The following is a 25667-nucleotide window of genomic DNA, read 5'->3' as shown; positions in this document are numbered from 1 at the left end:
ATAGCACTCAGAAAGCTCCAACCTGGCTCCTTCTTGATCTCATAGTTCAGCCTCAATTTCATACTTATAGCCTTCAGAACTATGAGACAATAATTTTCTATTGTTTAAGCCAAACAACCATGTCTTTTTATGGCAGTTCTAGCTAATGAATGCAAATAGTAATGAATTATCCTACTTATCCTGGGGCTTTACACGATCAGATTGGCTTTAGATTATAATAATTGCCAAAAGATGATATGTTATGATGTAGTTAACTAAAGAGTAACTTTTAACGTGAAGTTGCAGCCATGGCGAACACCAGATTTGAAAAATAAATTACTATTGCTTTCCATGTAAGACAAGACACAGTGAGGACACTCAGAATGCCCTCTTATAGAAAACATGGTTCTTAGTATAGATTCACTCACACTCGTCTTAAACTGACTTAGCCATGTCCTACTTATAGGCCTACCTGTAGCTAAAATGAAGACATGTCTTTATTCATCTTCTCACTTTCACCAAAGATAATAAAAAGTAAGAAATTAAATTAAATTCATATTGTTTTTCTTCTGATTGTGGACCAGAAAATCTTTGTTGCATATTTTTCAGTCTTTTGTTTCACGGAGATTAGACTTGGTGCTATAGACCAACCAAGGAAAGACACTCCCTCTTTTGCAAAATAGAATTTAGAGATCATGGATGACTGATCTATCACTAAATTCCTACTCATTTCTTCCCTTAATATAGCTGTGCTCTAAGTTATTTTTACCACTTTTTGAAAGAAAGGAGACCATTCATTGTAAGATGTGTGTAACACACCAACTGATATTAGACCTTGCACAAGCTATTAAGGCTAAGGAAAATGTTTTAAAATAATAAAGCAGATAAATATCTCATTGCACTTAAAAATAGATTTCTCTGCTGTAGGAATATATAATCAACTCCTGGAGAGAGAGTACTGGTCAGCAGCAAGCTGAGAAAGACCATCACCCTTGATGAATTTGAATATTCTAAAATCCCCCCCAAAATGCTACCATTCAGTAGGGTGGCTTTAGGCAACATTAAAAGGAAGTAATTAGTCCTGTCTGCAGAGTATAATAATGATTAAAATATAGTAATGATTCAAGTTTTGGAGAGTCTCAAACACTGGAACAATTGCTATTGACCAATATGGCCTGCCCCTGGCTCCCTCTCCGATTTCCCCTCTACTGATCATTCTCTTGCTCACATATTCTTCCATAACGGCCAAATGCCAGTCTGCCTCAGGGCCTTTGCATTTGTTGTGGCCTTTACTTGGTACTCTTGTAACATAGTGCTACAAGTCAACATCAACAACTCTTGTTCACACATCACCACTCAACATTACTCCATCTAAAAGAGCATACTTGTCACTACGCCCTTACAGTTTTATTAATGTTCTACAATTTATCACTCGTACATATTTTTTTTAGTGTACTTCTATGACACCCCTAGAATGTAAGCTCCATGAAAGCTAAGAAATTTTTTGTTCTTTATTATGTTCCGTGGCCCAGAACAGTGCCTGGCACATACTAGCCACAGTATTATGTCTTGAATGAATGAATAAATGAATGAACTTCCCGTCAGATCTCAGAATTACTTTTTCTTTGTTCTTTATTGCATTAATATTGGTTTACAGCATTATATATGGTTTAGAAGTACAGAATTTTTAACTGGTCTCTGCTACAAGTCTGCCCTCACTTCATCACTTTTGAAAACTAAACTGTCAAACTATTTTAAATGCATTTTACCAGTTTGATTTATGCTCAGCCCTGATGTCAGAGTACACGGCTTTCTCACACTTGGAATAAACAGACACAAAAACCCTTTCCTAGTCCATTGCTAATCAGAGAGCTTTTTTAGGAACTTCCTTTCCGGCATTCCATTCTTTCTTAAATGAAACAAATAGAGTATTAAATTTGGTGAAGCATTTCTAGCACTCAAGTCTGGGTTGGGCATCAGCAAATAATAATTTTTCAAATTTATTGATTATTATGTATTGAAAAGAATCTCTAAACATTCAATATGCCCCAAATATACAGAGGTGGGAGGTATATGGGGGAAGAATCCACAGCTTTCTCATCCATCAGCTCCAGAACATTCCCGAATTATCTCTAACAGGAAAGGAGATATCAGTTCATCCTTTTCCTCATAATTCAGTTTCACTTTTAGGATGTTTTCTTAGGTGCTACAAAGTATCTCAGAGGCTAATCAGAAGTAAAAAGGAGAGTTACCACAGAGAATTGTTGCTTTCCTTTAAATTAACTTCATTGGATCCTCATGGGAAAAAATACAAGGGTGACCAGAAAGGGAGAAGAGGCTGGCTGCCCTGAGGTGACGGCTCTGTTTTGCTCCTGGTCATCTAGTCCCCCTGTTTCTCTTGGCTTTTTGTGAGCATGACAGCAAAAGCCTTAAGAGACTCGATTACCACATAGCATTTCTTGATTTGGCAGCCTTCTCTTTACATACAGTTATCTTAGAAATCTGCAGCAGAGCTGATAAAAAGTTTTACAGGCTAAAAAATTCCTTTAGTACTTTTGTGATGTTTGCTCCAAATGGTACTCTCCTAACGAATGTGCTGTAACAGCAGACTTTGGACCTACGTTTGGCTTCACACAAAATAGTGACATCCAATATGGACTGGGCACTTACAACATGTCAGACACCATCCCAAGTGGTGTCTATTTCCTTAACGAATCCCTATAACTCCTCTGTGGCAGGCACCTTTCTCTACCCAGCTCACGCAGGGGCGCACCGAGGCACTGTTAAATCAGTAACTTGCTAGAGGTCAAGTGTGAAGAAGTGACAGATGGGGTTCAAATACAGGCAGTCTGGTTCACGGACATCTCCCCCATACTCTGTCTCTGAAATTGTAGGAAAAGGCTGTAGGTGGAGAATTGCAGGGGACGTCAAACATAAGCACTTTAAAAACTGGCACCTCCTCTCACTTAGCCTTTAACTGCAGTGCTCTGAATCACCGCAGCTCCTGGCCACTTAGGGGCCAGGAATCCCGAGCAGCCTCCTTGCAGACACAATGAGCTTCTCAGGATCTCTTCCAAAAACATTTGTGTGGTTGTAAGGCCTTTTCTCTGCTGAGGAGAAGGTGTCAAGGATGGGGAAGGTGGGCAGGGAGGGGACTGTGATAACAAATGTCACCAGTGTAGCCTGGAGAGGCTGGACTGAGTTGAACTTGGCTTCTGTGAACTGTCTGTTGTATACGTCATCTCTCTACCTTTAATTTATTAGAAATCCAAAAAGGTTTTATTTTACTTTATTATTTAGGTTCAGTGAACTGGTTCTATTTATTTATTTATTTAATTTATTGACAAAACGATGCATTATAACACTATCTAAGTTTTGGGTGTGCATCTTTATAGATTTAATGTCTATATGTATTAGGTTCACCACTAATAGTTAAATTCTATCCCTCATTGTTCAAATTAACCTCTTTTATTCAATGTACCTCTCCCTTCTCTTCTGATAACCACTAATTTTGTCATAGAGTGTAAAACTTATTTTTGCTTTATTTAGTTCATTTGTTTCTTTATTTACCACAGATGAGTAAAATCATATATCTTTTGTCTTTCTTCATCTGAGTTCTGATTTATATATACATATATCCTTTCAGAATTCTTGCTGAACATTTTCCAAGGCAGAGGTGGCAATCCATGGAGCCCCATTTACAGTGGCTTCTTCTCAGTACGTTGAAGAGAGCTGCTGTATCATGGTTTCTGTCTAAAAGGCCTCACATATAAATGAAGTCAACAGAGGCAGAACAAATCTCAAGTTGAATCATGGTATTTCCATTCCCCATCAAAATGATTAGTAAATATTTGTGAGGACATTGTGCTTAATGTTCTAGCTTATAGCTGCAATGTCTAATAGGAGTTGGGGTTCCTTCTCTAAGCAATTGTCTTGGCACATAGTCAATGAATATGTCAATCTCAGAATATTACACTGATACTTAAAGATACTGTACCAGGGAAATAGCTTGCATTGACTTACAATCCATTTATATTCAGCATGTAGAGACAAGTCAATAAATCTTCATTAGTAACACTATCAAGATCAACCAGTAAGTCAAAGACCAACATTTGTCACAGATTCAAAAATAAATTACATTTTTGAAAGAAAGGGAAGATGGAAAACATGTGGTATCAGATGCAATATTTGGATAGAGCACAAATTAAATTGTAGGAATGTAAATCTATATAATCCATTTTATAGAATTCTGTAAATTAAGGTGGTGAAAAGTGGTAAAATGTAAAAACTGTAAAAACTGGTAAAATGTAAAAACTGACCTCTGTGTCTATGAGGAATTAATTAAAATTGAAATAGGGGTTTCTCACACTTGGAGAAAGACAGTGGCAAAGCCTACCCTTCATTATGAATTGAGGAATTTTAATAATCTGAAAATCTTTGTGACATCACCCCCATCTCTGCCTTCTTATTTTCTAGCAGCAACAGCTTCCGGTTTGGAGCTTGGTCAGCTGAAATTTTCTACTCAAGCATTATTAGTTTGCTTTTTGAAAGAGAGTCACAAGGTCATCATACAAACAGGCTATATTTAAAAGTTGGTTATTAGAGATAGGAAAGATACTTTTACATGGAAGCTCGTTATCTGTGTTCTCTGGCTGGTTCACGACACCCACTTCATGGTCATGAATTCTGGTTCCTGATAACAACATAGAAGAAGGTGAGCTGAGAGGCTGAGACCTGGAGAGCACCCTTCTTGGGTGTCCAGTCTGAGAGCCCCACTAGGACTCTGCTCACTTCTGGCCCAGCAACTGAGGCACAGCTATGGCAGTTCTGGGACTTCAGAGCCTCTGTGTCTGTTAATTTCAGAACAGAGTGGGTGTGGGAATGATGAGGTATTCAAGTCCTACCTATTAGCTCTTCACCCCTATAGAGGTCCCTGAGACCCTAAGACTGTGAAGGAATTTGGACCAGGACTGCTGAGCATCCCGGGACTCCCACGGGAGTGTCCCAAACTGCCTGTCCACTGGAGATGCCCTTGCCCTGAGCCTGGGCTGGACTAGGTGGGACTCAAAAGCTATTATCTTCTCCATATCCCCAGCCCCCATCTGTAAATCAGGAATGAAAGAGAGTATGTTTGCACCACACTGTATTGTGAGAACTAAAGTAAAAGAGATCAAGTATAAGACACTTCTAACATAATGATCTATAGATCGTGTTGGTCACTTCCATGACCTTACTATTCATTTCTAGCTTTTGTTCAAAATAATGCTACATACTATGTAAGCACAATTCCCTGGTATACTCATTTAGTGCTCTTCAAAAATACCCTTTCTTGAACTTCTTACAGGTATACAACACAGAACACATGCATGCATTCATTCATTCAGTGACCATCTATGGAATGCCTGTTCTGTGCCATGTTCTTTCCTAGTCACAAGGCATACAAAGACCTCAAGGAACTCAGCCTCCAGTGAAGGAGACAGGTAAGTGTATAGAGAATAGCCGTGTAGGACAGTGAATACAATCACAGAGGGAAGTGCTAGTTCTGTACATGGTTGAAGGACACTGTTTCTAGACTTGAGAACTGAGGTCAGAAAAGGCCCACCAGAGTGAGGTGACTGAATCTTGAAGAATGAATTAATGGAACCTGGCAATGAAGGTGAAGAAATGTGTATCAGGCAGAGGAAAGAGCCTTTATAGCCCAGACACTCATGGGAGGAGGTTACACATGACTCAGTAAGACAGGGGAGAGGAAAGTTGGATATGAAGGTAAGGTCTAAATCTCAAAAGTCCTTTCAGAATATACTCTAAGTGCTGATTTTCATACTAACAGTCATGGGAGTCACTGAAGGGTCTTAAACAGGATCATGTCACAGAATGGAAGATGCATTAAAGGCAAGGACAGGGTTCTAGACCCTCTGTAGTTGAGGCAACTTTGCTTGAATTAGAAAAAAAGGGATGGTCTGACACAACTGTGAGCCAGGGCCTAAAACGAAGGGTTGAGAGTAAATTGGATTTTTGTCTCCACTGCCCCTCAGATGGGTGCTTTGTGCTGTGTACACATTGTACAGCTGCATGGCACCCCCCCTAGACAGAACAAAGTAAGCAATTTTTGCCAGAAGAGTGGCAGAAATCATGAAATTTTTTTAAAGTTAAAGCTAGGGCCTCTCTGGTGGCTTAAGGGGTTAAGTCTCAGCATTATGAAGCTATCGGCAGTCACTGCAGCACAAGTTCAATCCCCGGCCAGGGAGCTAATCCACATGCCACAGATCCTCCTGTCTCACCAACTGACCCCCTCAGCAATGTATTTCAGTCAGTCTGCCTGTTCTGCTCCCCCTCTGTCTCTGGTGACTCTTCTCACCCTCCTGGCCTACACCCCAGTTATTGTATGCAAAAATAAATAAATCTTTTTTTTTTTTTAAGTTAAAGATATAAGAAGTGCTGGGTCTCCCCTGGCGGCGCAGGCAGTTGAGCACAGCGCTGTGAAGCTGTCCGCAGCCGCACAGCGCCAGTTCGATCCCCGCTGGCCCTCTCCTGTTGCTCCCTTTGCTCCCCTCAGCAGTGTATTTCGTCAGTCTGCCTGTTCTGCTCCCCACTCTATCACAGGTGAATCCTCTCACCCTTCCACGAATCTGGCCTGTTCCCCGGTTCTTGTATGTATGGATAAATAAATAAATCTTTAAAATAAAAAAATATAAGAAGTGCTTATAAGAGAGAAGTAAGAGATTTGGTTACAAGTTGTACTAGGAGGAATAATGGGGTGTCCCAGGTTTCAGGCTTGATTGGGTCCCAGTCATTGTGGTGAAAAACTCAGGTGTACTAACTTTGGGAAGAACTAATAAACTTCATTTATGTTTTTCTGCTTTGTATTTTTTTTCTTCTAAGCATATTGATTTGCCAGTCATTTACACAACTATATAAGTAGGGGAGTACAACTTCACACTTTCATATATGCACATACTTCACTCACCTCTCATAAAAAGCCCAATACCACAACTCAATCACTTTGCCTGCCATATTGTCTCCTCCCTCCTCCAAACCCCCCTCTAGTAATCAGTATATTCTTTACAGTGTCTAAGAATTATCATTGTTGTGTTTTGCCCTGCGCAATTTCTTTATCCAGCCATGTGTCCTTGGGCATTTAGGTTGGTCCCAGGACTTGGTTGTTGTGAATAAGGCTGCCAAGTACCTAGGAATGCATAAATCTTAAACTTCATTTTGGATAGGCTGACTCAGTGTTTCCATGGGACACCTAAGTGGAAATATCCAATAGATTGTTGAATATAGGTTATATTGCCTCATGATATTCATGTGGTAGTTATCAATATATAAAAAGAGCTGATATTGTGGAAGTACAGATCACCCAGGCCATAGGTAGAGTGGGAAAGGTGAGGATTTATTAAAGATAAATCAAATTTATCAAAGATTTCATTTCCATCACTTACTTCCTCATTGAGAACATCTATAATGGATAGTGGAAGGAACAGTGACCTCTTTCTTCTTTGGTTCATTCTCTCTCTCTCCCACACCTGCTCCAACTCTTTTACCCCAACCCCAGCCCCAGAACAATGGTACTTGCCATTTGAAAACCTTATCTTAAGCTTCCTTACAGAGGAACAATTGACATTCCTATCAAAGCTGTTTTAAACATTAACTGATAGGATGCAGAGAAGCAAACACTCATAGTTTCTGGGAATGTGCCTTTGTCTTTTTAAGTCTGATTGGGCATAGTGTTGAAGCAAGCCTCATGACTTTGGCACTAGGCATCTTAGGAGCTGCTGTGTATCTCTGGCTATATCTAAGTTTGCTACTAAAATAAGGAAACTGAAGTGAGTATTGGATAAAAGAAGCTAAGCATGACCATGAATTGCAGACTATCTGAGCAAAATGGTGTTTTAATAGGAACTGCTCTTTTCTATCACCATCAATTAGAATAAATGTGTGAAGGCAGCTGAGCTTGAAAATGAAACATTTTCTGGACTCTGGCTTGATTGTGATGCTTTCTCTTGCAGCCACGTGTTAACACAGAACTGTCCAGTAGAACCACATATCCCAGTGGACTCTGAAGCAAGGTATGTGGAATTGTTAAAAGCAAGGACTGTAGTGACCTTGTTCTAATAATATGGGCATGATAATAAGCAAATAAAACCTAACACTTTCATTTATTTATTCACTCAATCTACAAGTATTTACTGAATGTATTTTACTATGAGGCACGTACTCTTAATTCAGACAACCTGTTTGCTACCTCCTTCACTAGGATGTCTGGTGGATTTACCTTTGTGATTTTCTCAGTCATAACCCTCAGTGGAAATACAATTTTATTTGTCCCAGGAGATTTCTTTTTACCTGCTTATAACTGTAAGTAATAGGGTTTTGGGGTTTGGTTTTTTTTTTTTTTTTTGAGTACTAACTTTCAAGATATTTTTCTAATACAAGGGGAGGGTATTGTGATTCCTATGACATTAAGCCACCCACATCAGAGGAAAATCAAGGCAGTGCTCTTGTCTGGATAGCTGATAGGAATAATCTTATTAGTGTTTGCACATCCAGGGGAGTAATTATTGAATTCACAGAAGGGGAAGAGTGGCAACAAGTGTAGCGCCAGCTGTTTGGGGGCCTCTTGTCTTTTTGATATGGTTATTCTGTTTACTCAAATCAAACAGGAAGAGGCTGTGACTTCAGATTCACTCCCACTGGAAAGAAATAACCTGACTCTGGAAAGTATCAAGGCCTCTGTCTTTGACACCTGACAGGTAGGAACATAGTCTAAAAAACCAGAACCACATAGTCATAGATGAATAGAGTTTGTGTCCATTACAAAATATTTCTGTCAAAATATTGACTATAAGGGTCAAAATTTGCAAGCGGACCATAGTTCTGAGGCATCCAGAAGGGGAAGGGGAGTGAGAAGGACCAAATCAGGGGAGGGAAGAGCACAGGGGACAGTGGTGAGGGATCATGGGTGCTATGGGAAGGGGGATAACCACCAGGACTATACCTGAGGGGCGAAATCAAATATTGTCCAAAAATGATCAATGACGTAAGAAAATAAATTTAATTATTAAAAAAAAATACAGACGGGGGCCTCTCTGGTGGCACAAGGGGTTAAGACACGTCATTATGAAGTTATCCACAGCCGCTACAGCATAAGTTCTATCCCCGGCCAGGAAGGTGACCCACATGGCACAGCAGACCTCTCTCGTCTCGCACACTGCTCCCCTCAGCAGTGTATTTCAGTAGATCTGCCTGTTCTGCTCCCCACTGTGTCTCTGGTGGGTCCTCTTCTCACCCCCTCCCCCCCACATCTCTGGCTTGTACGCCAGCTTTTGTGAATACTGACTCTTTAACTGCTATGTAACACCCTTCAGGTTAACTACAAAGAGTTGAACTAAGGGTGGAAAGCGCAAGTGTGAGAAGAAGGCGTTGCCAAAATGCACATTTATCTGAGCAATATACAGCAACTGGAAAATGGCACCTTGGTTAAAAGGGAATGATTGAATAGTACAAGATTATTTAGCTTTACAAATTGTTCAGAAAAATATCTATCATATTAACAACCTAGTACACAGCACATTTTTTTGTTCTAGGTAAGAATTAGATATACTTTTTGTATTTATGCCATGAAGTTTTTATCCCATAGATATGCATATAATTTTGCTAGCCAGTATATTTTTTAGATTTTTCAAATTCTAAATTCTGCTTCTAAATAAGCTGAAACTATGAAGGGAGATGTCTTCCTCTCCTCTGGAGCACATTGGCCACGCCAGAAGCGAGTGTGGGTAGAGGATCCACGCATGGGTAGGGCTGGGGCAGATGGTAATCCAAGAAGCAACTTCAAGAGAATAACAGGTACAAAATGAAGCTTCTGATTATATATAAAGTGGATGCGCAGGGGGACAGGATGGAGATGCAGAATGAACCAAACAAGGGAAAAATAGCAAGGCAGCTTTGGAAAGGTGATTCTGTTCCCTCAAATGTCTTCAGTTCTCTGTGGAGTCTGCTGAACAAGCATTATTTATCACCTGCTTCCTGTCTTCACACACAGGGTATCATTTTGAATCTGGGGACACCAAATAACAAAAGCCCAGACTACTATAATCCAGGTCATATACAAGGTTAATATAAGTACAGATTCTTTTTGATCTGTCAGGAGGAGACACTTTGTAATCTAGGTAATGTAATACATTTGTATAATAGTGAATTGATCTCATTTTACATAATTTCCTTTATAGCTGATAAAAATTTTATTTATAGAAGAAATTCCTTCACAGATTGGTCCTCCCTTTCCTTCTCTCATACATTGAAGCATTCTGGATGTTAGGATAGAAGTGATGTCTCATTTAAATGGTTTTACTTTCTGATTCCACTTGACATGTCAAGTTATTTTCATCATAAAGGCCTATTTGAGAGTTCCTGACTTCATTCATTTGTCCGGATAAAGCTAATGTTCTCCTTTGCTCCTACTATTACAGGATGCAAGTGACACATTCTTTGTTCCTATGGCACACCTATTGCGCTTTAAATTTGAAAAGGGTTACCCCGGTGGCGCAGTGGTTGAGCTCTGGGTTGCGAAGCTGCTCATAGCCTCTGCAGCGCCAGTTCGATCCCAGGCTGCTCCCCGGCCACTGGAGGAGGGTCCCACATGGCGCGCAGACCTCTCCTGCTGCCCGCTGCTCCCCTCAGCAGTGTACTTCGTTCCTTCTGCCTGCTCTGCTCCCCGCTCTGGCTCTGGTAAATTCTCTCACCCTCCCATGCTTCTGACTGTACCCAGTGCTTGTATAAATAAATAAATAAATTAAAAAAAAAAAAGAATAAGCACTCTTTTCTGAAGGTCTATTTAGAGTTGCTATTACAGAGTTGTCTACATGTAGAGAAATAGTCTAAAAGATTCTTTATGGCCCTATTCAGTCCTTCAGTTCTCAAATTTTAAGCAGGGATTTTGCAACTTTTGCGACTGAGTAAAGTATGTTCATTTCAGCCCAGCAAACAGCTTTACAGAAGATCACATCTAGTATTAAGAGAAGATGATACTGAAAACGTTAACTTTTTATTTGTCCATTTAATCATTCATCAAACCTTTATCAAAGAGACAAAATGGTTGGGTTCTAAGAGCTCAGCATACAAAGATGTGTATAACAGGGTCCCTGCCATTGTAGGGGAGACAGGCAGGTACACTAACAAACGCCATTAATGTGAGAAGTATAATTGCCCTATATCTCAGGTATAATGGTGGGCCCAGAGAGGTGATAAATGCAGGCTGAGGAATCAGAAAAAGACTTGACTGAGCCTTTCCAAGCAGAATTACTTCCTGTTGTATGGTACCCAAGTGATAAATGTGCAATAGAGGAAAATCTCTCTTCAAAGCAATCTCTCAAGTACCGAAATAAAACACTGCATCCTGGAAAGTAGGACTGCTTGTAATCACCCCTTCAGTCATAGCATTTGCTACAGGTGAAGAGGAAGAACTGCTTATTGCAAATGTGCATTTTGTACCTTTCCTGAAGAATGGATGTGACCTGCTTGCAGAAATTCTCTCCATTTTGAGAAAACTCCTTTAGGTTCTTGTATACTTTATTGTACTGAAAAAGAAAAGATGCACAGAAGGATTATGAGCACTTCTAAGGCTAGAACTCCCATAAATTCAGAAAGCTGCTACAATGATGACTGTCATTGTAAATGATGATGCAGCTCGGGAGCACACCTTTTAGATGAGTTCTTAAAGATTAAGTCTCTTCTACCTGCATATGAAGGGAAACTAGAGAACTTTTCAAACATAAACCTACCCTACCTGTTTCTCCCGTAATCCAAAGGCAAACATCAGGAGTGGGGTGCACTCAGAATCTTGATTCCTGTCAACCTCTATTGTTCCCAGAAGGTCAAAAGTATTTTCTGCATAATCATTTTGGGTGTCCCCTCCTCCCAAAATCTAAAAGAACATTCCTGGGCCTTCTGACAAACCTTGAAGCATTAAGGCAAATGTTTCTTGGCTGAGATATGAAAATTTAAGTGAGCATGTTACAAAATTTGTCCTACATCCCTCTATATATGATTTAACTCCAGTAATAAGAATGTTATAATGGTGAGTTGAACATTTTAGTAGAGCCAATCCTTTACATTTTTATAAATATTTTTATAAATTCATTTGTATATGAATTTACTGCAGGCACCAGAATTCCAAGCAAAAATTGTCACGATGTGCTTTAGAACTCCACAATGTCATTCTGAGAATGACATATGTAAAGGTAAACATTGATGATAATAGAGTTTTAGTACCCGAATGTATAGCGTGAGGGTCAGTTGATTTTGCAGCTTTCCTGCAGGTGATATAGGCTATGGGACAGTCCCAAGCACACTGCCCGTCATTTCCATTTGGGAAGATGTGAGAGCAGATTTTATTTTTCAAAATGAGATTTTACACAAGGGAACTCAACCCTGTGTAGATTGGACGTCACTCAAAGGAGCCAATACTCAAATATCTCAGCCTACGGCTGGATGCTGTGTGGAGACAGGAGAAGGGAAAAGGAACTCAGACTTAGCAAGTTCACAAACATGAAACCTGGGGACCGAGACAACTTTTCACTGGGATTGATAGCACCTGTGTAGGGGCTCCAGCATAGCAAACATAGACCCAAGGGCGGCAAAAGAGGAGGGATCCAATCTGCATTAATGACCTCATCCAGGGCCCTATCTTCTGGGATGGACTGGAATACCTAAGATGTAGAAACACAAGTAGATGTCAAATCCTTTTATCTTTGTAGTGTAGTTTAAGTTGCCTCTGAATTTAGCATGGGGACCTGTGGTGGTAGACAGTAGATTTGGTAGACACACACAAGTAGCAAACAACTTCTCGAAACTGCCTGGGACACAAGACAGTGGTCAGGGTGCAAATCTCCTCCTAAGGACATCATTAGTTCCTAAAGTGCAGTTTGCAAAATCTCTAAACTGCAGGTACCAGGGAGGCATATGACTGAGGGAGGATGAGGTGGAGACCGTGAACAGGAAAGACAATTGTCACATCTCTTTAAACCACGGGAATGTGGCCCGTTTTACCAAAGAAGTTGAAATAAGGATTTACACCTGAAATATGACGTTTAAAAAGACTGGAGCAAACAATGCATATCATTTAAAATTCTCTGCAGAGAAAGCAAAACATACTTGTAGTGTAGCCTCTGTCATGAAGAAACAACTGACTCCCCTGCCAGTATTGTGGGAGCAAAGTCACTATTTGGCAACCCAGCTTTCTCATTTTGATTTCCATAAAAACAATTTGACATATATGAATTGGCAACATTATAAGATCTCCTTCTACTGCTTACAGGTACAATAGTGAGCATTTTAAAATTGTTTCACTTTTTGTTTACTCCTCTATCACCTGATTATTTTCACTAACTTCCCCTCTAAGCCTTTTATTTTCTTACCATATGCTAAAGAGCAGCCCACAGACACAACTAAGTACAGTAAGAAGAAAAACAGATACATGTTTAGCAGGATACTGGCACCTAGAATAAGTCATTTCTTAGCCTCTCTACCCTTGGGGGTAGAATAGACCTAGATGCTTCCCAAGCAGGTGGGGGAGGCTCTATGTGGGGTATCAGTGAAGATTCTTCTTCCTCTTTTCTGACCCCTGGACTCAGAAATGATGGATGATCTCTAAGATGGTCTTCGGATGTGTGCCATGTGCTAAGATAGTAGAGCAGAGAGAGAGAAACATAAGCTCTGAGAAGGCACCACCTAGGCCCTCAGCTATACTTTTGAACTTATTTTCTATGTCAGTGAAATACAATGATAGGTTTTCTAAAGCCATGTCTTCCTTTTGAATATATATAGTTGAACATCGTTCTAACTCATACATAGTCTTAACTTTTTACTTTAATTTATAAGACATTTTATGTTTCACAAAATAATAATACAGAAAATAAAAATGATATACATTATTAAGTCACAGAAATAGTAATGCTTTGCTTCTGCTCTCTAAACAACTATTTTTTCATCTTTGTAATTCCTTTGGTTATTCTTGAGCATTTAATCTTCCATGTGAACATTGATCTAAATATAATTTTTTTTAAAGATTTATTTATTTATTTATACAAGCACTGGGTACAGTCAGAAGCACGGGAGGGTGAGAGAATTCACCAGAGCCAGAGCGGGGAGCAGAGCAGGCAGAAGGACCGAAGTACACTGCTGAGGGGAGTAGCGGGAGCGGCAGGAGAGGTCTGTGCTCCGTGTGGGACCCTTGCCGGTGGCAGGGGATCGAACCGGCTCTGCAGAGGCTGCGGGCAGCTTTGCAGCCCAGTGCTCAACCGCTGCACCACCAGGGGATGCCCTCTAAATATAATTTTTTAATCCCTTTGGGATACTAGTTGGAAATGCATTACATATATATCTGTGTTTATATGTATTTATACATATTTGGGAATATTGATTTTTTTTTATGTTATTTAGACTTCCCATCCAAAGACATAGCAAGCCTTTTCATTTTCTCAAGTCTTATTTTATGTTCAATAAAATTTTATGATTTTGGTATAGGTCCTACGGCAGTCTCATTTGATTTACTTAGAAATATCTCAGTGCTAAGCTGAGTGTTTTATAGGTCACGTCCTATCTGCTTCTCTCTACAGCTCACAATAAAGCAGAAGCAAAGATCCAACAAACATCACAGGCCCTGGGCAAGAGAGAAAGGTTTGAATGCCTGCTTATGAGTAAGTTTTTCTGCTCAAAAGGTGTAAAATCTGGGACTAGGGCTGCAGCTGGGAGAAGACAAAGCAGAGAGAAGGATTGGTAGGATTTGGAGATTTAAGAGTGAGGGGCTCTGAGGCCTGTCCCGGGATTGACCCCACCAGCCCACTGTCACCTGACGACAGCCTGCATCCCACAGTCCTGGGGAGGAAGTAGGAGATCACAGACATTATGTGTGAGAATGTGGGCTTGACGGGGAACACTTGCCTCTAACCAAATGGACATGAGAAGAACTAGGCTGCAGGGGTTGCAGCATTTCCTAAACTCTCCAAGACACATTTTTAAAATACTGTCTCTAGGGCAGGAGTTCTAGAAGGGAGATTGCCCTGGAAATCTATAAACCAGTGAGGCAAAACTCAATTACTGTTAGGAAGGAGGGGGGCGCACTGGCAAAGTGGAGAGAGCCAGTATTTCCCAAGAGCATTCAAATTCAACTTGAAAACAAGAAGCTGCTCAAAGTACATCTTATGGCTTCAGTTGACCCTGGGCGGTTGGTTTATGTTCTGGAAGATGATTTTCTGTCATTTGATAACACTTGCTTTTTTCACATCAAGGCACAGAGAAAATGATGTATGTACTCAGACAACATGGTAACTGGACAAAGTTGTTCCAAGAAGAGGGAACTGACCTGTGAGCCCTGCCTAGCAAGGGCTGAAGATTTGTGTCTCAGGTTCACCTGTAATTCATTCCCCAAATCCCAGTATGGTCCAGGCACACACCAGTCAAGAAGCACTTCAGTAACTTACATTGTTAACTTAGCGATCAATTAAGAGCAGGATGCTCTACTCTTATTCCTGCACTGGACAGAATCTTTATCTTTGGTCCAGTGTGCAATATACTGGACACTCCTTGATACATGCTGAGATAAAGATGACATCAATAAAAAAAGACTTGTTAAGAATACTTTCATTTTTTCAGCTAACTGCTTTTTTTTTTTAAGATTTATTTATTTATACAAGTACTGGGCACAGTCGGAAGCTCGGGAGGGTGAGAGAATTCACCAGAGCCAGAGCAGGGAGCAGATCAGGCAGAAGGACCGAAGTACACTGCTGAGGGGAGCAGTGGGCGACAGGAGAGGTCTGTGCACCAAGTGGGACCCTCGCCAGTGGCCGGGGATTGAACCGGTGCTGCAGAGGCTGCGGGCAGCTTCGCAGCCCAGCACCAACCACTGCGCCACCAGGGAGGCCCTCAGCTAACTTCTTTAGAATCAATGATTCTCTATCTTTCATCCTGTGCCTTCTACAAAAACTTGAAGACGAAAGATATCCTTGCATAAATAAACATCAAAGCAGATCTCAAAGACCATCTCATCTCATCCAGCAGGTATGTGTGCGTTTGTGTGTGTGTGTGTGTGAGTGTGTGTGTGTGTGTGTGATCAGGAAATCATTCATGAGACATATCTGCTTCAGGGGACAAAAATTTCTTGACCCTGGCTTTGACCCTCCTCTCCTCTCCTACCTCCCTTTCCTATCCTGCTCTCATCCTCAGGAGAAGCCTCTGAAGGGGTTTCAGTTGAGGCCCAATGAGCTGTTGAGACCCAATGAGCTGAAGATAACCTCATTAGTTAGAGTCAGAAATGTGACTAAATCAACTATGGAACCCATCAGAAAGAAATCTACTTATAAATGGCTGATAAGTAATGATCACACTAAGTTAACTTAGACTGGCATCTATCTTTATTTGCTAGGAGCAGTGCAGCTGGCTTCCTCATGTCAGCACCAGAAGGGTTTGCTCTGGTCACAGTGATGTGGAAGATGGTTTTTAGTGTTCTCTCCCTATCTGTTGACCTTTCAAATCCCCACCCTCTACCAAAAATCCATTCTAGGAAATAATCTCTTTATCCCACAAGGAAAGAATCTTATGTATCCACATGAATTTATATTAGCATGCTGCTGCTCCTTGGGGTCATTAATTACTAGGGGAAAACATGATGTTCCCCCTGCCCCCAATAAAGTGATTTCAGGCTGGTGGTATTTTTCTGAATTCCTAAAAATCCCTTCACATAGACAACTAGTATACAGTTATTTTTCATTCTGCCAATAGGGAAATGTTTCTGCTGGTGCTTGTAAACAATCTGTTGTATAAATATTGTCATTACACACAAGCTTAGCAATTTAGGCAATTTGAACCATGAAATGATTAGACAGATGACCTATAAACAATGTGACCTGCACTTTATCAACCTTGGGTTAGCTACTTTCTCTGACTTTTCACAGTTTGAATGATTAAGTTTTTCAGTTATTCTACAAAAATCTATTTTCATTCTAGATTATTGATAATGATAATATTCAGAGAATTAAATAAGCCATAGCATTCCTTTCATATTTAATTAAGTAAGCATTTGTTGCATGCCTCTCGTGTGCCAGGCACTGTGCTACTCATTTCCTGTAAATTCTGATTTACGGGGGATGGGATAATATTTCAAAGCACTGCCCCTCTATAGGATTACCTGTGCTTATCAGGCACGTGTTTAATAATTGAAGTACCTACAGTGGGCTGTCCTGGATTATGAGAGAGAAAACAAGAAAGAAATGAATCTGAAACCCAGGTTGGCATCTAAGCCGACTGGAGAAATGTCCCCACAGCCTGCTAGTGTTTCAACACTTGATGATGTTAAGGGGAGAAGCTGACAGTGTGGACCCCAGAAGGTCAGTCTTGGCAGGTCCCTATCTGGAAACTGTGAGAGTGAGTAAAAGCAAAAATTTGATTATAGCTTATTGTTTGCTTTTGATCTCTAAAGTGTTGTTTTATGAGAAAGTACTACTTTTTAATGATTGGATTATGGAGATAATTTGATCCTGTTTATTTCCTTGTATATGGATGTGAAAATTATTTTCCTTGGCATAATTTTAAGTTTAAAAATGAAGCTTCTAGGCATTAAAGCATCAAGGCCCAGAGCCAATTCTTTTCTTTTTCAAAAACAGAACTTAAAAAAAAAAAAAATTATCTCCTTTAAATAAGTTCTGACAGTCTCAAGATTACTTTAAAGTCACACACACCACTTGGGCACTCTTTGTGCTACCGCGGTAACTAATAATTGACAGAGACACTGATCCAACTTTTGGGGTCTAAATGACCTAACTACCAGTCTACCTGGCCATTGGAACATGACCTAAAAGAAGAGATTAAATTTTTTTTATAATGGACCATTTTGGCAGTCTGATGAAACCCATTTTACTCAGAATATTTGCAAATATATAAACTAAAATGGCAGAATTATAAAAAAATATTGCTATAGATTTATAAAAATATTTTAAAAAATCATTAAACTATATGAGATTTTTAACATATTAAACAGCAAGTATTAAGTATGAACCCAAACTTTAAAGTTACACTGAGTATAAACAATATTTGTTTTTCTATAAATTACCATGTTATAAAAAAAATTTGTGATTTTTATTGTTTACAAAGTCATAGACATTGCATTAGAACTGGGGTTTGTTGCTTACATTCAGAATTAAGGGATATTCTAAATTTCTGTTAGAAACTAGTACAAATGAAGAGGTCATGTGCTTTTCATTGAAGCTCATACAACACTGGCTTCTGTACATGGGCCACTGGGGTAGACCAGGTGGCTGAGGGCTTTGTAAATTAATTTGGCTTCTGTGCAACCCGAGTGAACATGCAATGGGACCTTTTGCAGGTAATTAACACTGTGGATTCTTTTTGCTTCTTTTCATGAAACAACCTAAGTGTTTCATTGCTTTGTAGTCCATTCCTTTGTTTGTTCTGTTCCAATACTGCAGCCTCATCTTAACACAGCATTGTTCCCTAAGCACAAGCTAGGACTGAGCCAGGAAATCAACTTGAACACTTGACCTAGATGAAACAATTGCAAATAAATAAAGATGTGACTTTAAAGGATTTAGAAACTGACTGAAGGGACATCCGCCTCCTAATCTACTTTGGTGGCACTGGGTCCATAAAGATGACCTTGAAGATTGTGGACAAGGAGAGGAGTCCTTGACGCTTTAGTTTGGCTTAAGGACAAGAACTCTTCAGATTGTCAGAGAGGGAACATTACATAGAGATGTGGTAAAGGGGTGTTTGCCTAGAAGGAAACATTTATCCCAGATCTGGGTTCAAACAAAGACAGCCTTGGAAAAGGATGTTAGCCTGTCAATTTTTTTTTGTTGTTTCTGTTTTAACTTAACCTGGCCTCAGTTTCACTCTCTTCTGTCTTACTCTTCCCTTGAAGACTTTCTTCTTTGGTGACTGTTAGTACCAAGTATCTGTTATTCCATTCCTGTCTCACCCCATCATCTTATACCAAAACATCAACACCAGGGGCCTCCCTAGTGGTGCAGGGGTTAAAGACACAGCACTATCAAGCTAGCACCAGCTATTGCAACATGAGTTCAATCCCTGGCCAGGGAGCTAACCCACATGGCACAACAGACCACTCCTATCTTGCCCACTGCTCCCCTCAGCAGTGTATTTCAGTCAGTCTGTCTGTTCTGCTCCCCACTCTGTCTCTGGTGAATCCTCTTACCCCCCACACTTTTGGCCTGTACTCCAGCTCTTGTATACATAAATAAATACATCTTTAAAAACAAACAAAAAAATCATCAAAGCATCAGTAGTGAGAAGGTAGTAAACGTTTTAGTAAGGGAGCAAATGCAAGTGTTATAGGGTAACTCTGATGTGAAATGTGTCGCCTGACTGTGGGTCCTCACCTGTGCGCTTAAAAGGGACTTATAATGAGACTCAACTGCAGGCACACACACAAAATTTTACCTCTTAACTGGAGTCTCTCTCTCTCTTTTTGGTTAATAAAGGGTATATTTATTTTTAAAAAATGGAACATAAAGAAATAAATAACTCAGGAAAAAAAGAGAGAAAGATAAATTAGTAAATGCATCCTATCTGTTCCACTGAGCTGGAACCCCAATAGCACGCTGAAAGCATGCAAAAAAAGCAAGGACCTCCAAAGCTCAGTCTGGTTATGCACCAAACCTGGCTGCTTAACTCCACCCTCAGTTCCCAGCAATCCTGCCTTTGGTGGTGATGACATTTTGGGATTTATAGTCCTTGTCTTAGATCTCTTTAGTCTGGGGTGGGGGTGGGGGTCCATAAAGTTTGTTGAGGACATCCTTCCTCCCCCAACACAAGGGGGAACAAACAACAAATAAGTAAACAATGAAAGACTTCAAAAAAGGGATTTGTGCTTACCAATGGAGAAGAGATTAAAGCAATGAAGTTTCTCTTAAATCTGTATAGAACCGGGCTGTTGAAATTTGTTTTCACATTAGATACACTGCTTTTATATTTAGAAAAGTAAAAGTAAGCAACGACTGCTACTACATTGTCATTTATTGGTTATTACTAGCCCGGCGACTTCATCTCGCTTAGTGGATCTGATTCATGAACCCGTTTTGTGAAACAGCAGAGTTGCGTTAGCTTGAAAACCATGTGTTCCACATTCATTGAACACAATTAATTCTCTGTTGATCTTTCTCTTTTATAACTTTATTGCAGCCTCCACTTATCTACATCTCTACAGTTTTTCTGTTTGTTTTTAATAAAAGGATGAATGCAATCTTTTGCTTCTGATGTCACCTATTTTAGCATCGTTTATTGGGTTAACATACTGACAATCCTTGATTACTTTCTTTCCAAGGTAAGCTTCCCTCCCCCACTCCTTATTTTAATCGCTCATTTTCCAAATTACATGTCTTATACTTATGCTAACCTCATAATGTCCTTGGACTTTTGACCAATCTTCTGTATTTGGTGAGGTTCCCAGGACTGACACAAACACATTGGCAAATCTGTCTGAGAACTACCACAGACTGGTTGGAGCGGGGAGTCTGTCCTTCCTCCTTCCTTACTTGCAATTCTTGGCTCTAAATGATATTAAAAAATATGCAAACACCTTCCACCCTAACGTCATCCTCAGAGTCCACAGCCGCCTGCAAACATTCTGGGTGTTTCTGTATTACGCTACCCAGGATGTTAGCACCACTGATGTGTGTCTTAAGGATTTCCAAAGCCACTGTGTATGTGCAATTACAATGCTGTACCCACTCAAAGGATTTCCAAGAAAGTGAGAATACTAGAGGACAATTACCTGCCTTGTCATTTGTTAGAAAGGGCTATTTCAAATTGAATCAAAGAAAAACCACAATACTTTTAAACCACAGCCAACATCTAAACATGTTTGGCTGCTGAGCGTCTCATTTCTTAAGTTAAAATCCATTAATATATAAATCGATCCCTCAGTCACTCGAACACAGGCACGCACACACCACACCCAAGTACTCACAGAGCAATTTGTCAGTGGGTCCCTCATGCTGAAATGCTTCTTGCTTCTGTCCTTTTACTTACACTGCAGCATTTAGCCCTGGGGACGCTGCACTCAAAGTTGGGTGTGTCTTGAACTTCCGGGATTCAAAGGGACTAGAGGACGTCAGCCCTTGTCAAACACCCTCTAGAGGAAGTCCCAGCCCCGAACTTTTATCCAGTTCCTTTCCTGAAAAAGCAAAGAACCACTCCTGGCCAAAAGAACTGGGAGAAAACTTCTGTAAATACTTAGAGGTCAGAGTACTGAGTCCTGAACTGTGTGGCCTTGAGAGAAAGCCCAGAGGCCATGAAATGTCCTTGATAGTTCTGGAGCTCAGGGCTGAAGGGGAGGAACGCCTACTGTCCTAATTTGTTGTGTTAATCACATTTATTTTCACTGTTTCATGCTGCTCTGACTTGTAGGGGCCTTCTGGGTAATAGGGATGGCCCCTTTCAGGATTAGCTAATTCCCAACTTGTCTGTGAGCATAAATTTGACATCCAAACTAGACAAATCAGAACCTAGACCACAACCACCTCTTTCAGCAAACACACACCAAGTTAATGTTCCCTTGGCTCTAATTACTCCAGGACCAGATACCAAGCAATTAGAAGGACACCTATATAATTCTGACATAGTAGAAACATCCATAGAAGCCTATCAGGGAACAAGGCATATGTTAACATCAGGGGCCTCACTTAGCCCAACCCTCACTCCCAGCAGAATAAAGTAAGTGTCTAAGCTATTAAGGATTTTTTTAAATATGGTCCACCTGATTTTTTTGAAAAATCACTCAAAACGATAAGTGGAGGGCCTCCCTGATGGCGCAGGTGGTTGAGAGCCGCACTGTGAAGCTGTCCACAGCCTCTGTAGCGCGGGCTCGATCCCCGCCAACCAGCAAGAATACCACAGGGCGTAGAAGACCTCTCCTGTCTCGCCTGCTGCTCCTCTCAGCAGTGTATTTCATCAGTCTGCCTGTTCTGTTCCCGGCTCTGTCTCTGGTGAATCTCTCACCCTTCCTTGCATCTGGCCTGAACCCCAGTTCTTGTATAAATAAATAAATCTTTAAAAAAAAAATTCTTTAAAAAAAAAAAAAAGATAAGTAGAACTAGAAATCTCCCATTACTAACTTCTTATTGCTTTCTTTGTAGCTATGTTCCCAACTGTCAGTCCTTAGACTTCCAGCTAGCAACCTGTTGCCCTGTGGCAGCCATGGTTGGGCTGTGGTGGCTCAGCTCTGACCAGCAGGCCCCAGGAATTCCATCAGCACAGCCCAGGAGAACACTTCAGAGACGCCCAGGTGGCTCAGCCTCCATTCATCTGCTCTTGGTAGGCAAGCTCCCAAGTTTCTAAAAACAACCAATGAAGAGGGAGGGGAATCTGAGGGAAGAACGCTTGGCGGACAATCAGAGTGGAAAGTCAGGGTCCTTAGCTGGGAGCCGTCATTCACACATTTAATCTTCTCCCATTAGTTTCTCCAAATGAAGGTTATCATTGCCTGTTACAACACTGAGCAGTTGCTATGAAGGGGCTTGCATTAGGCCAGACAACTGAAAACAATGAAAGAAGTGTAGACAGGTTATAAATTGAGGTTAAAAATATGTCACTCAGATTCCCTCTGGAGGGCTTCTCTGCTCTCAGAGATTGTAGATAAAACTTGGCTGGAGCCTTGGTTTCTGGCAGCTCAGTTTCTTCCTTATGGTTCCTGCTGCTCTTTGTCTCAATTCAGTCCAAACTCAGGTAAAAATGGGGAGATTCACCTCTCTGGCCAGTTTCACAAAAATATGCCTTCACACTTGGTTTCCAGCGATTTCTGGGGCCTATTGAAGATTGGTCTGACATTCTTACAACCATACTCCTCATGCATGCCTCTCCCAAAAGGCTGACTGGCTTTCTGTCATCTGCTAAATTAACAAATTTCCATCTTGCTAACCTGTCCCTCTCACAGACTATTATAAAGGCAGCAGGGTATTCTGGCTGAATCTAGACTGAGATTTTTATTTGGCTATTTGTTGAGCTTCTCAGAAGGATTCTTGAATCTACAAAAAAAATTGATTTGGGAGGTCAGAAAGAAGGATATCTTTTGCCTCAGTTGTTTCGCATCACAATAGTGCTGTGCAATAAACAGAAAACCTAGTACTTCAAATGATGCAGACTCTATTCACAAGTGTGTAGTTTAGCTGGATGGTTTCTCTGGTCTCCTGGGCCTCATTCATGTGAAAGTGGGTTGTCCACAGGGCCCTGCTGATCTGGCTGGGTGTGGCAGGACAGCTCTCCTGGGCTCCACTGGGCCAGGAGCTGGCTGTGGGCCGAGGCAATTTTTTCATTAGCCATTAGACAAATCCAAAATGTTCTCAGGGCCTGGCAAGGAAAGTGAGTGGAAGCGCTCAAGGTCTCTTCACGTGCAGCTTGAATCTGACAACCATCACTCAGTTCAGCTACATGCAACTGACTATAGCTAGCTTTAGGCCAGCCCAGATTAAAGGGGCCTCAGGGAGACTCCACTCCTCATGGGAAGGACCTGAAAGTCTCATTGCAAAGGACTTAGATACAGAAAGGGGCAGAGAGTTGAGATTAGTTTTAACATTCAGCCCATTATATTGTTGGTCAATGTTTGCTTTGGAGTGACTAGAGAGATAAAGCAGAAAGGACAGAGCAGGGGGTGGCTGCTAAATGTTTTCCTCACTGGTGACCTTTCTTCCCAATTCAGCCTCAGGGTACAAGTTTGGAACTTCAGCAGAGATTGAAATCAGGGAGAGAAATATGAGTTCAACACATCAGTGCTCCAGATTTGGAGATGGGTTTGTTCTCCCCTCTGACCCCACATCCCACCCTACACATATGCTACCAAAGAGCTCAGCAAGGCACCTACTGTGGGGTGGGGGATGGGAGCAGTTTCTCTCAGCTGTTTCCAGCACTGAGGCTGTGGCTACTGAGGCATCTTGGCAGGAGGTCAGATCAGGCCACTTTGAGTAAATTTGCTCTTGTGCATGTGAAAACCCCCAGCATCCTGACTTCCACAAATGGCCCAGAGAGACTCTGGGAGAAAGAAGCTGAGATCCTGTGTAAGCAAGAAGGGGGGAAGCCTTGCAACTTTGGATTTAGTATTAACATGATTTCATTGGTCTCTCCAGGTAGATGTGAACTATACATAGTGAAGTATCTTAAAGAAGGTGTACATATCCTCTTGAGTTCTCTCCCTTCAGGTTTGTCTCTGGACATACAAACAATGATCTGTACTGCTCTGGCTTCTTTTCAGACTGGCTTGATTGATTGTTTGACCTCTCAGATCCTAATCTTCTGCAGCTTTCCTGGTCAATGCTCAGCTTTACTTTCCGGATATGGCCTTTCTGCAGAAAGAAAACCTGGTTGGGACTTTCTTCAGTCTGACCTGGAAACCACTCCACTGCACCCTATCCATCCCGTTATAGAGGTATTGTTACAGAGCAGGGGGAGGGCCACCCCGGGCCCCACAAACCTGCCTGCTCTAATTAGGTTCTGCCATCCGCCTCATCAACACAAAACATGTGAGACTTTAATGAAAAGGAACTTTAATACAATTAGTAAACAATACAGGTAAGGCAAAGAGTCTAGTTTCTAAGTGAAGCTCCCAAAGTTACCCGTCCCCTCGTGGGTAAAAGTCCATCCAAATGGGACTGGCCCAGAGCAAGGCCCCAAAGCCTGCCACAAGTCTAAAGCATCTTCCAGTGGGGACCCACAGAAAAGGGTCAGAAACCACCAGACAGGTATGGAAGGAAAAGAGCAAAATCAAAATCAAGATAAAAGTTGCCATTGTCACCTCCCCAAGAGTCTCACCCACATCTGTGTCACCCAGTCCACGACCAAAAGGTAAGCGCAGTTTCTTCACGTGTCTTTCGGCTCCATGCGCCTCCTCCAGGTCTCCTTCTGGCTCCATCCTGCTTCCTTCCTGCCTCAGTCTCCTCTGCATCTTCTTCTCTCCCTGCTCAGCTCCACCCTCCTTTTGGGTAGGGCAGGGAACCTGGAACCTCTTCCTTTCCTGGGGACCACCCAGTTACAGTATCTCCATAAAAGGGGGAGGAGCACCTCAGTGCAGGGAACAGGCACCATTTCCCCCTTCCCTACTCACAGGCAGCCGCCTTGGACTGCAAGTCCCAGTATGCCCTGCAGACTTGGGCAGGGCGCTACCGGGAATGAGGGCCAGTTCTGAGTCGAGTACATAACACAGTAGGCGGGTGGCCTGCTCTCCAGTTACTGCAGCCTGACTTACACCCTGGGACTGTTACGGAGCATCCCCCATATAAAACGGGTTGCCTGGCTGTGGGTCCTCGCCCACTTGCCTAAAAAGGGACTTATTAACACTCCACTACAGGCACACACAAAAGGTTAATAAAAGGTTTATTTACAAGGGAAAAGGAATTGAGGAAATGTACAACTCAGGGAGAAAATAGGGAAATAAAGTCTTTAATGCGTCCTACCCGATCCGCAGACCTTGAACCCAAAGGCACTCTCAGAGCTGGCCCACTGCGAGCTGGCGGGGAGCCAAAAAGGGAAAAATCCCCCAAAGCCCACATGTCTGGCTTTATACCAACTTGGCTGCTTAACCCCACCCTCAGGTCCCAGCCACCTTCCCTTTGGTGGTGATGGGATTTGGAGTTCCCAGTGTCTTTTGGCTTTGGCCTAGGGTGGGG

General features: G+C 41.4%; 1 protein-coding gene across 2 annotated transcripts in view; it reads right to left on the bottom strand.

Moving 5' to 3' along the window:
- Positions 1-21007, bottom strand: part of NOSTRIN (nitric oxide synthase trafficking) — a gene marked incomplete at both ends in the record, with an annotated part of 56251 nt that extends 35244 nt beyond the window's left edge. For both annotated transcript variants that reach the window (XM_084231718.1, XM_084231719.1), the window contains 2 exons: positions 11473-11558; positions 20981-21007. In XM_084231718.1, the coding sequence (XP_084087844.1) occupies positions 11473-11558; positions 20981-21007 (113 nt within the window). The remainder of the gene's footprint in view (positions 1-11472; positions 11559-20980) is intronic.
- Positions 21008-25667: the final 4660 nt, after the last annotated feature.

The sequence above is a fragment of the Talpa europaea genome, assembly GCF_964194135.1.
Source record: "Talpa europaea genome assembly, chromosome: 1".
Lineage (NCBI taxonomy): Eukaryota > Metazoa > Chordata > Mammalia > Eulipotyphla > Talpidae > Talpa > Talpa europaea.
The sequence above is the reverse complement of the archived record's forward strand: the minus strand, read 5'-3'. Positions and strand labels throughout refer to the sequence as shown.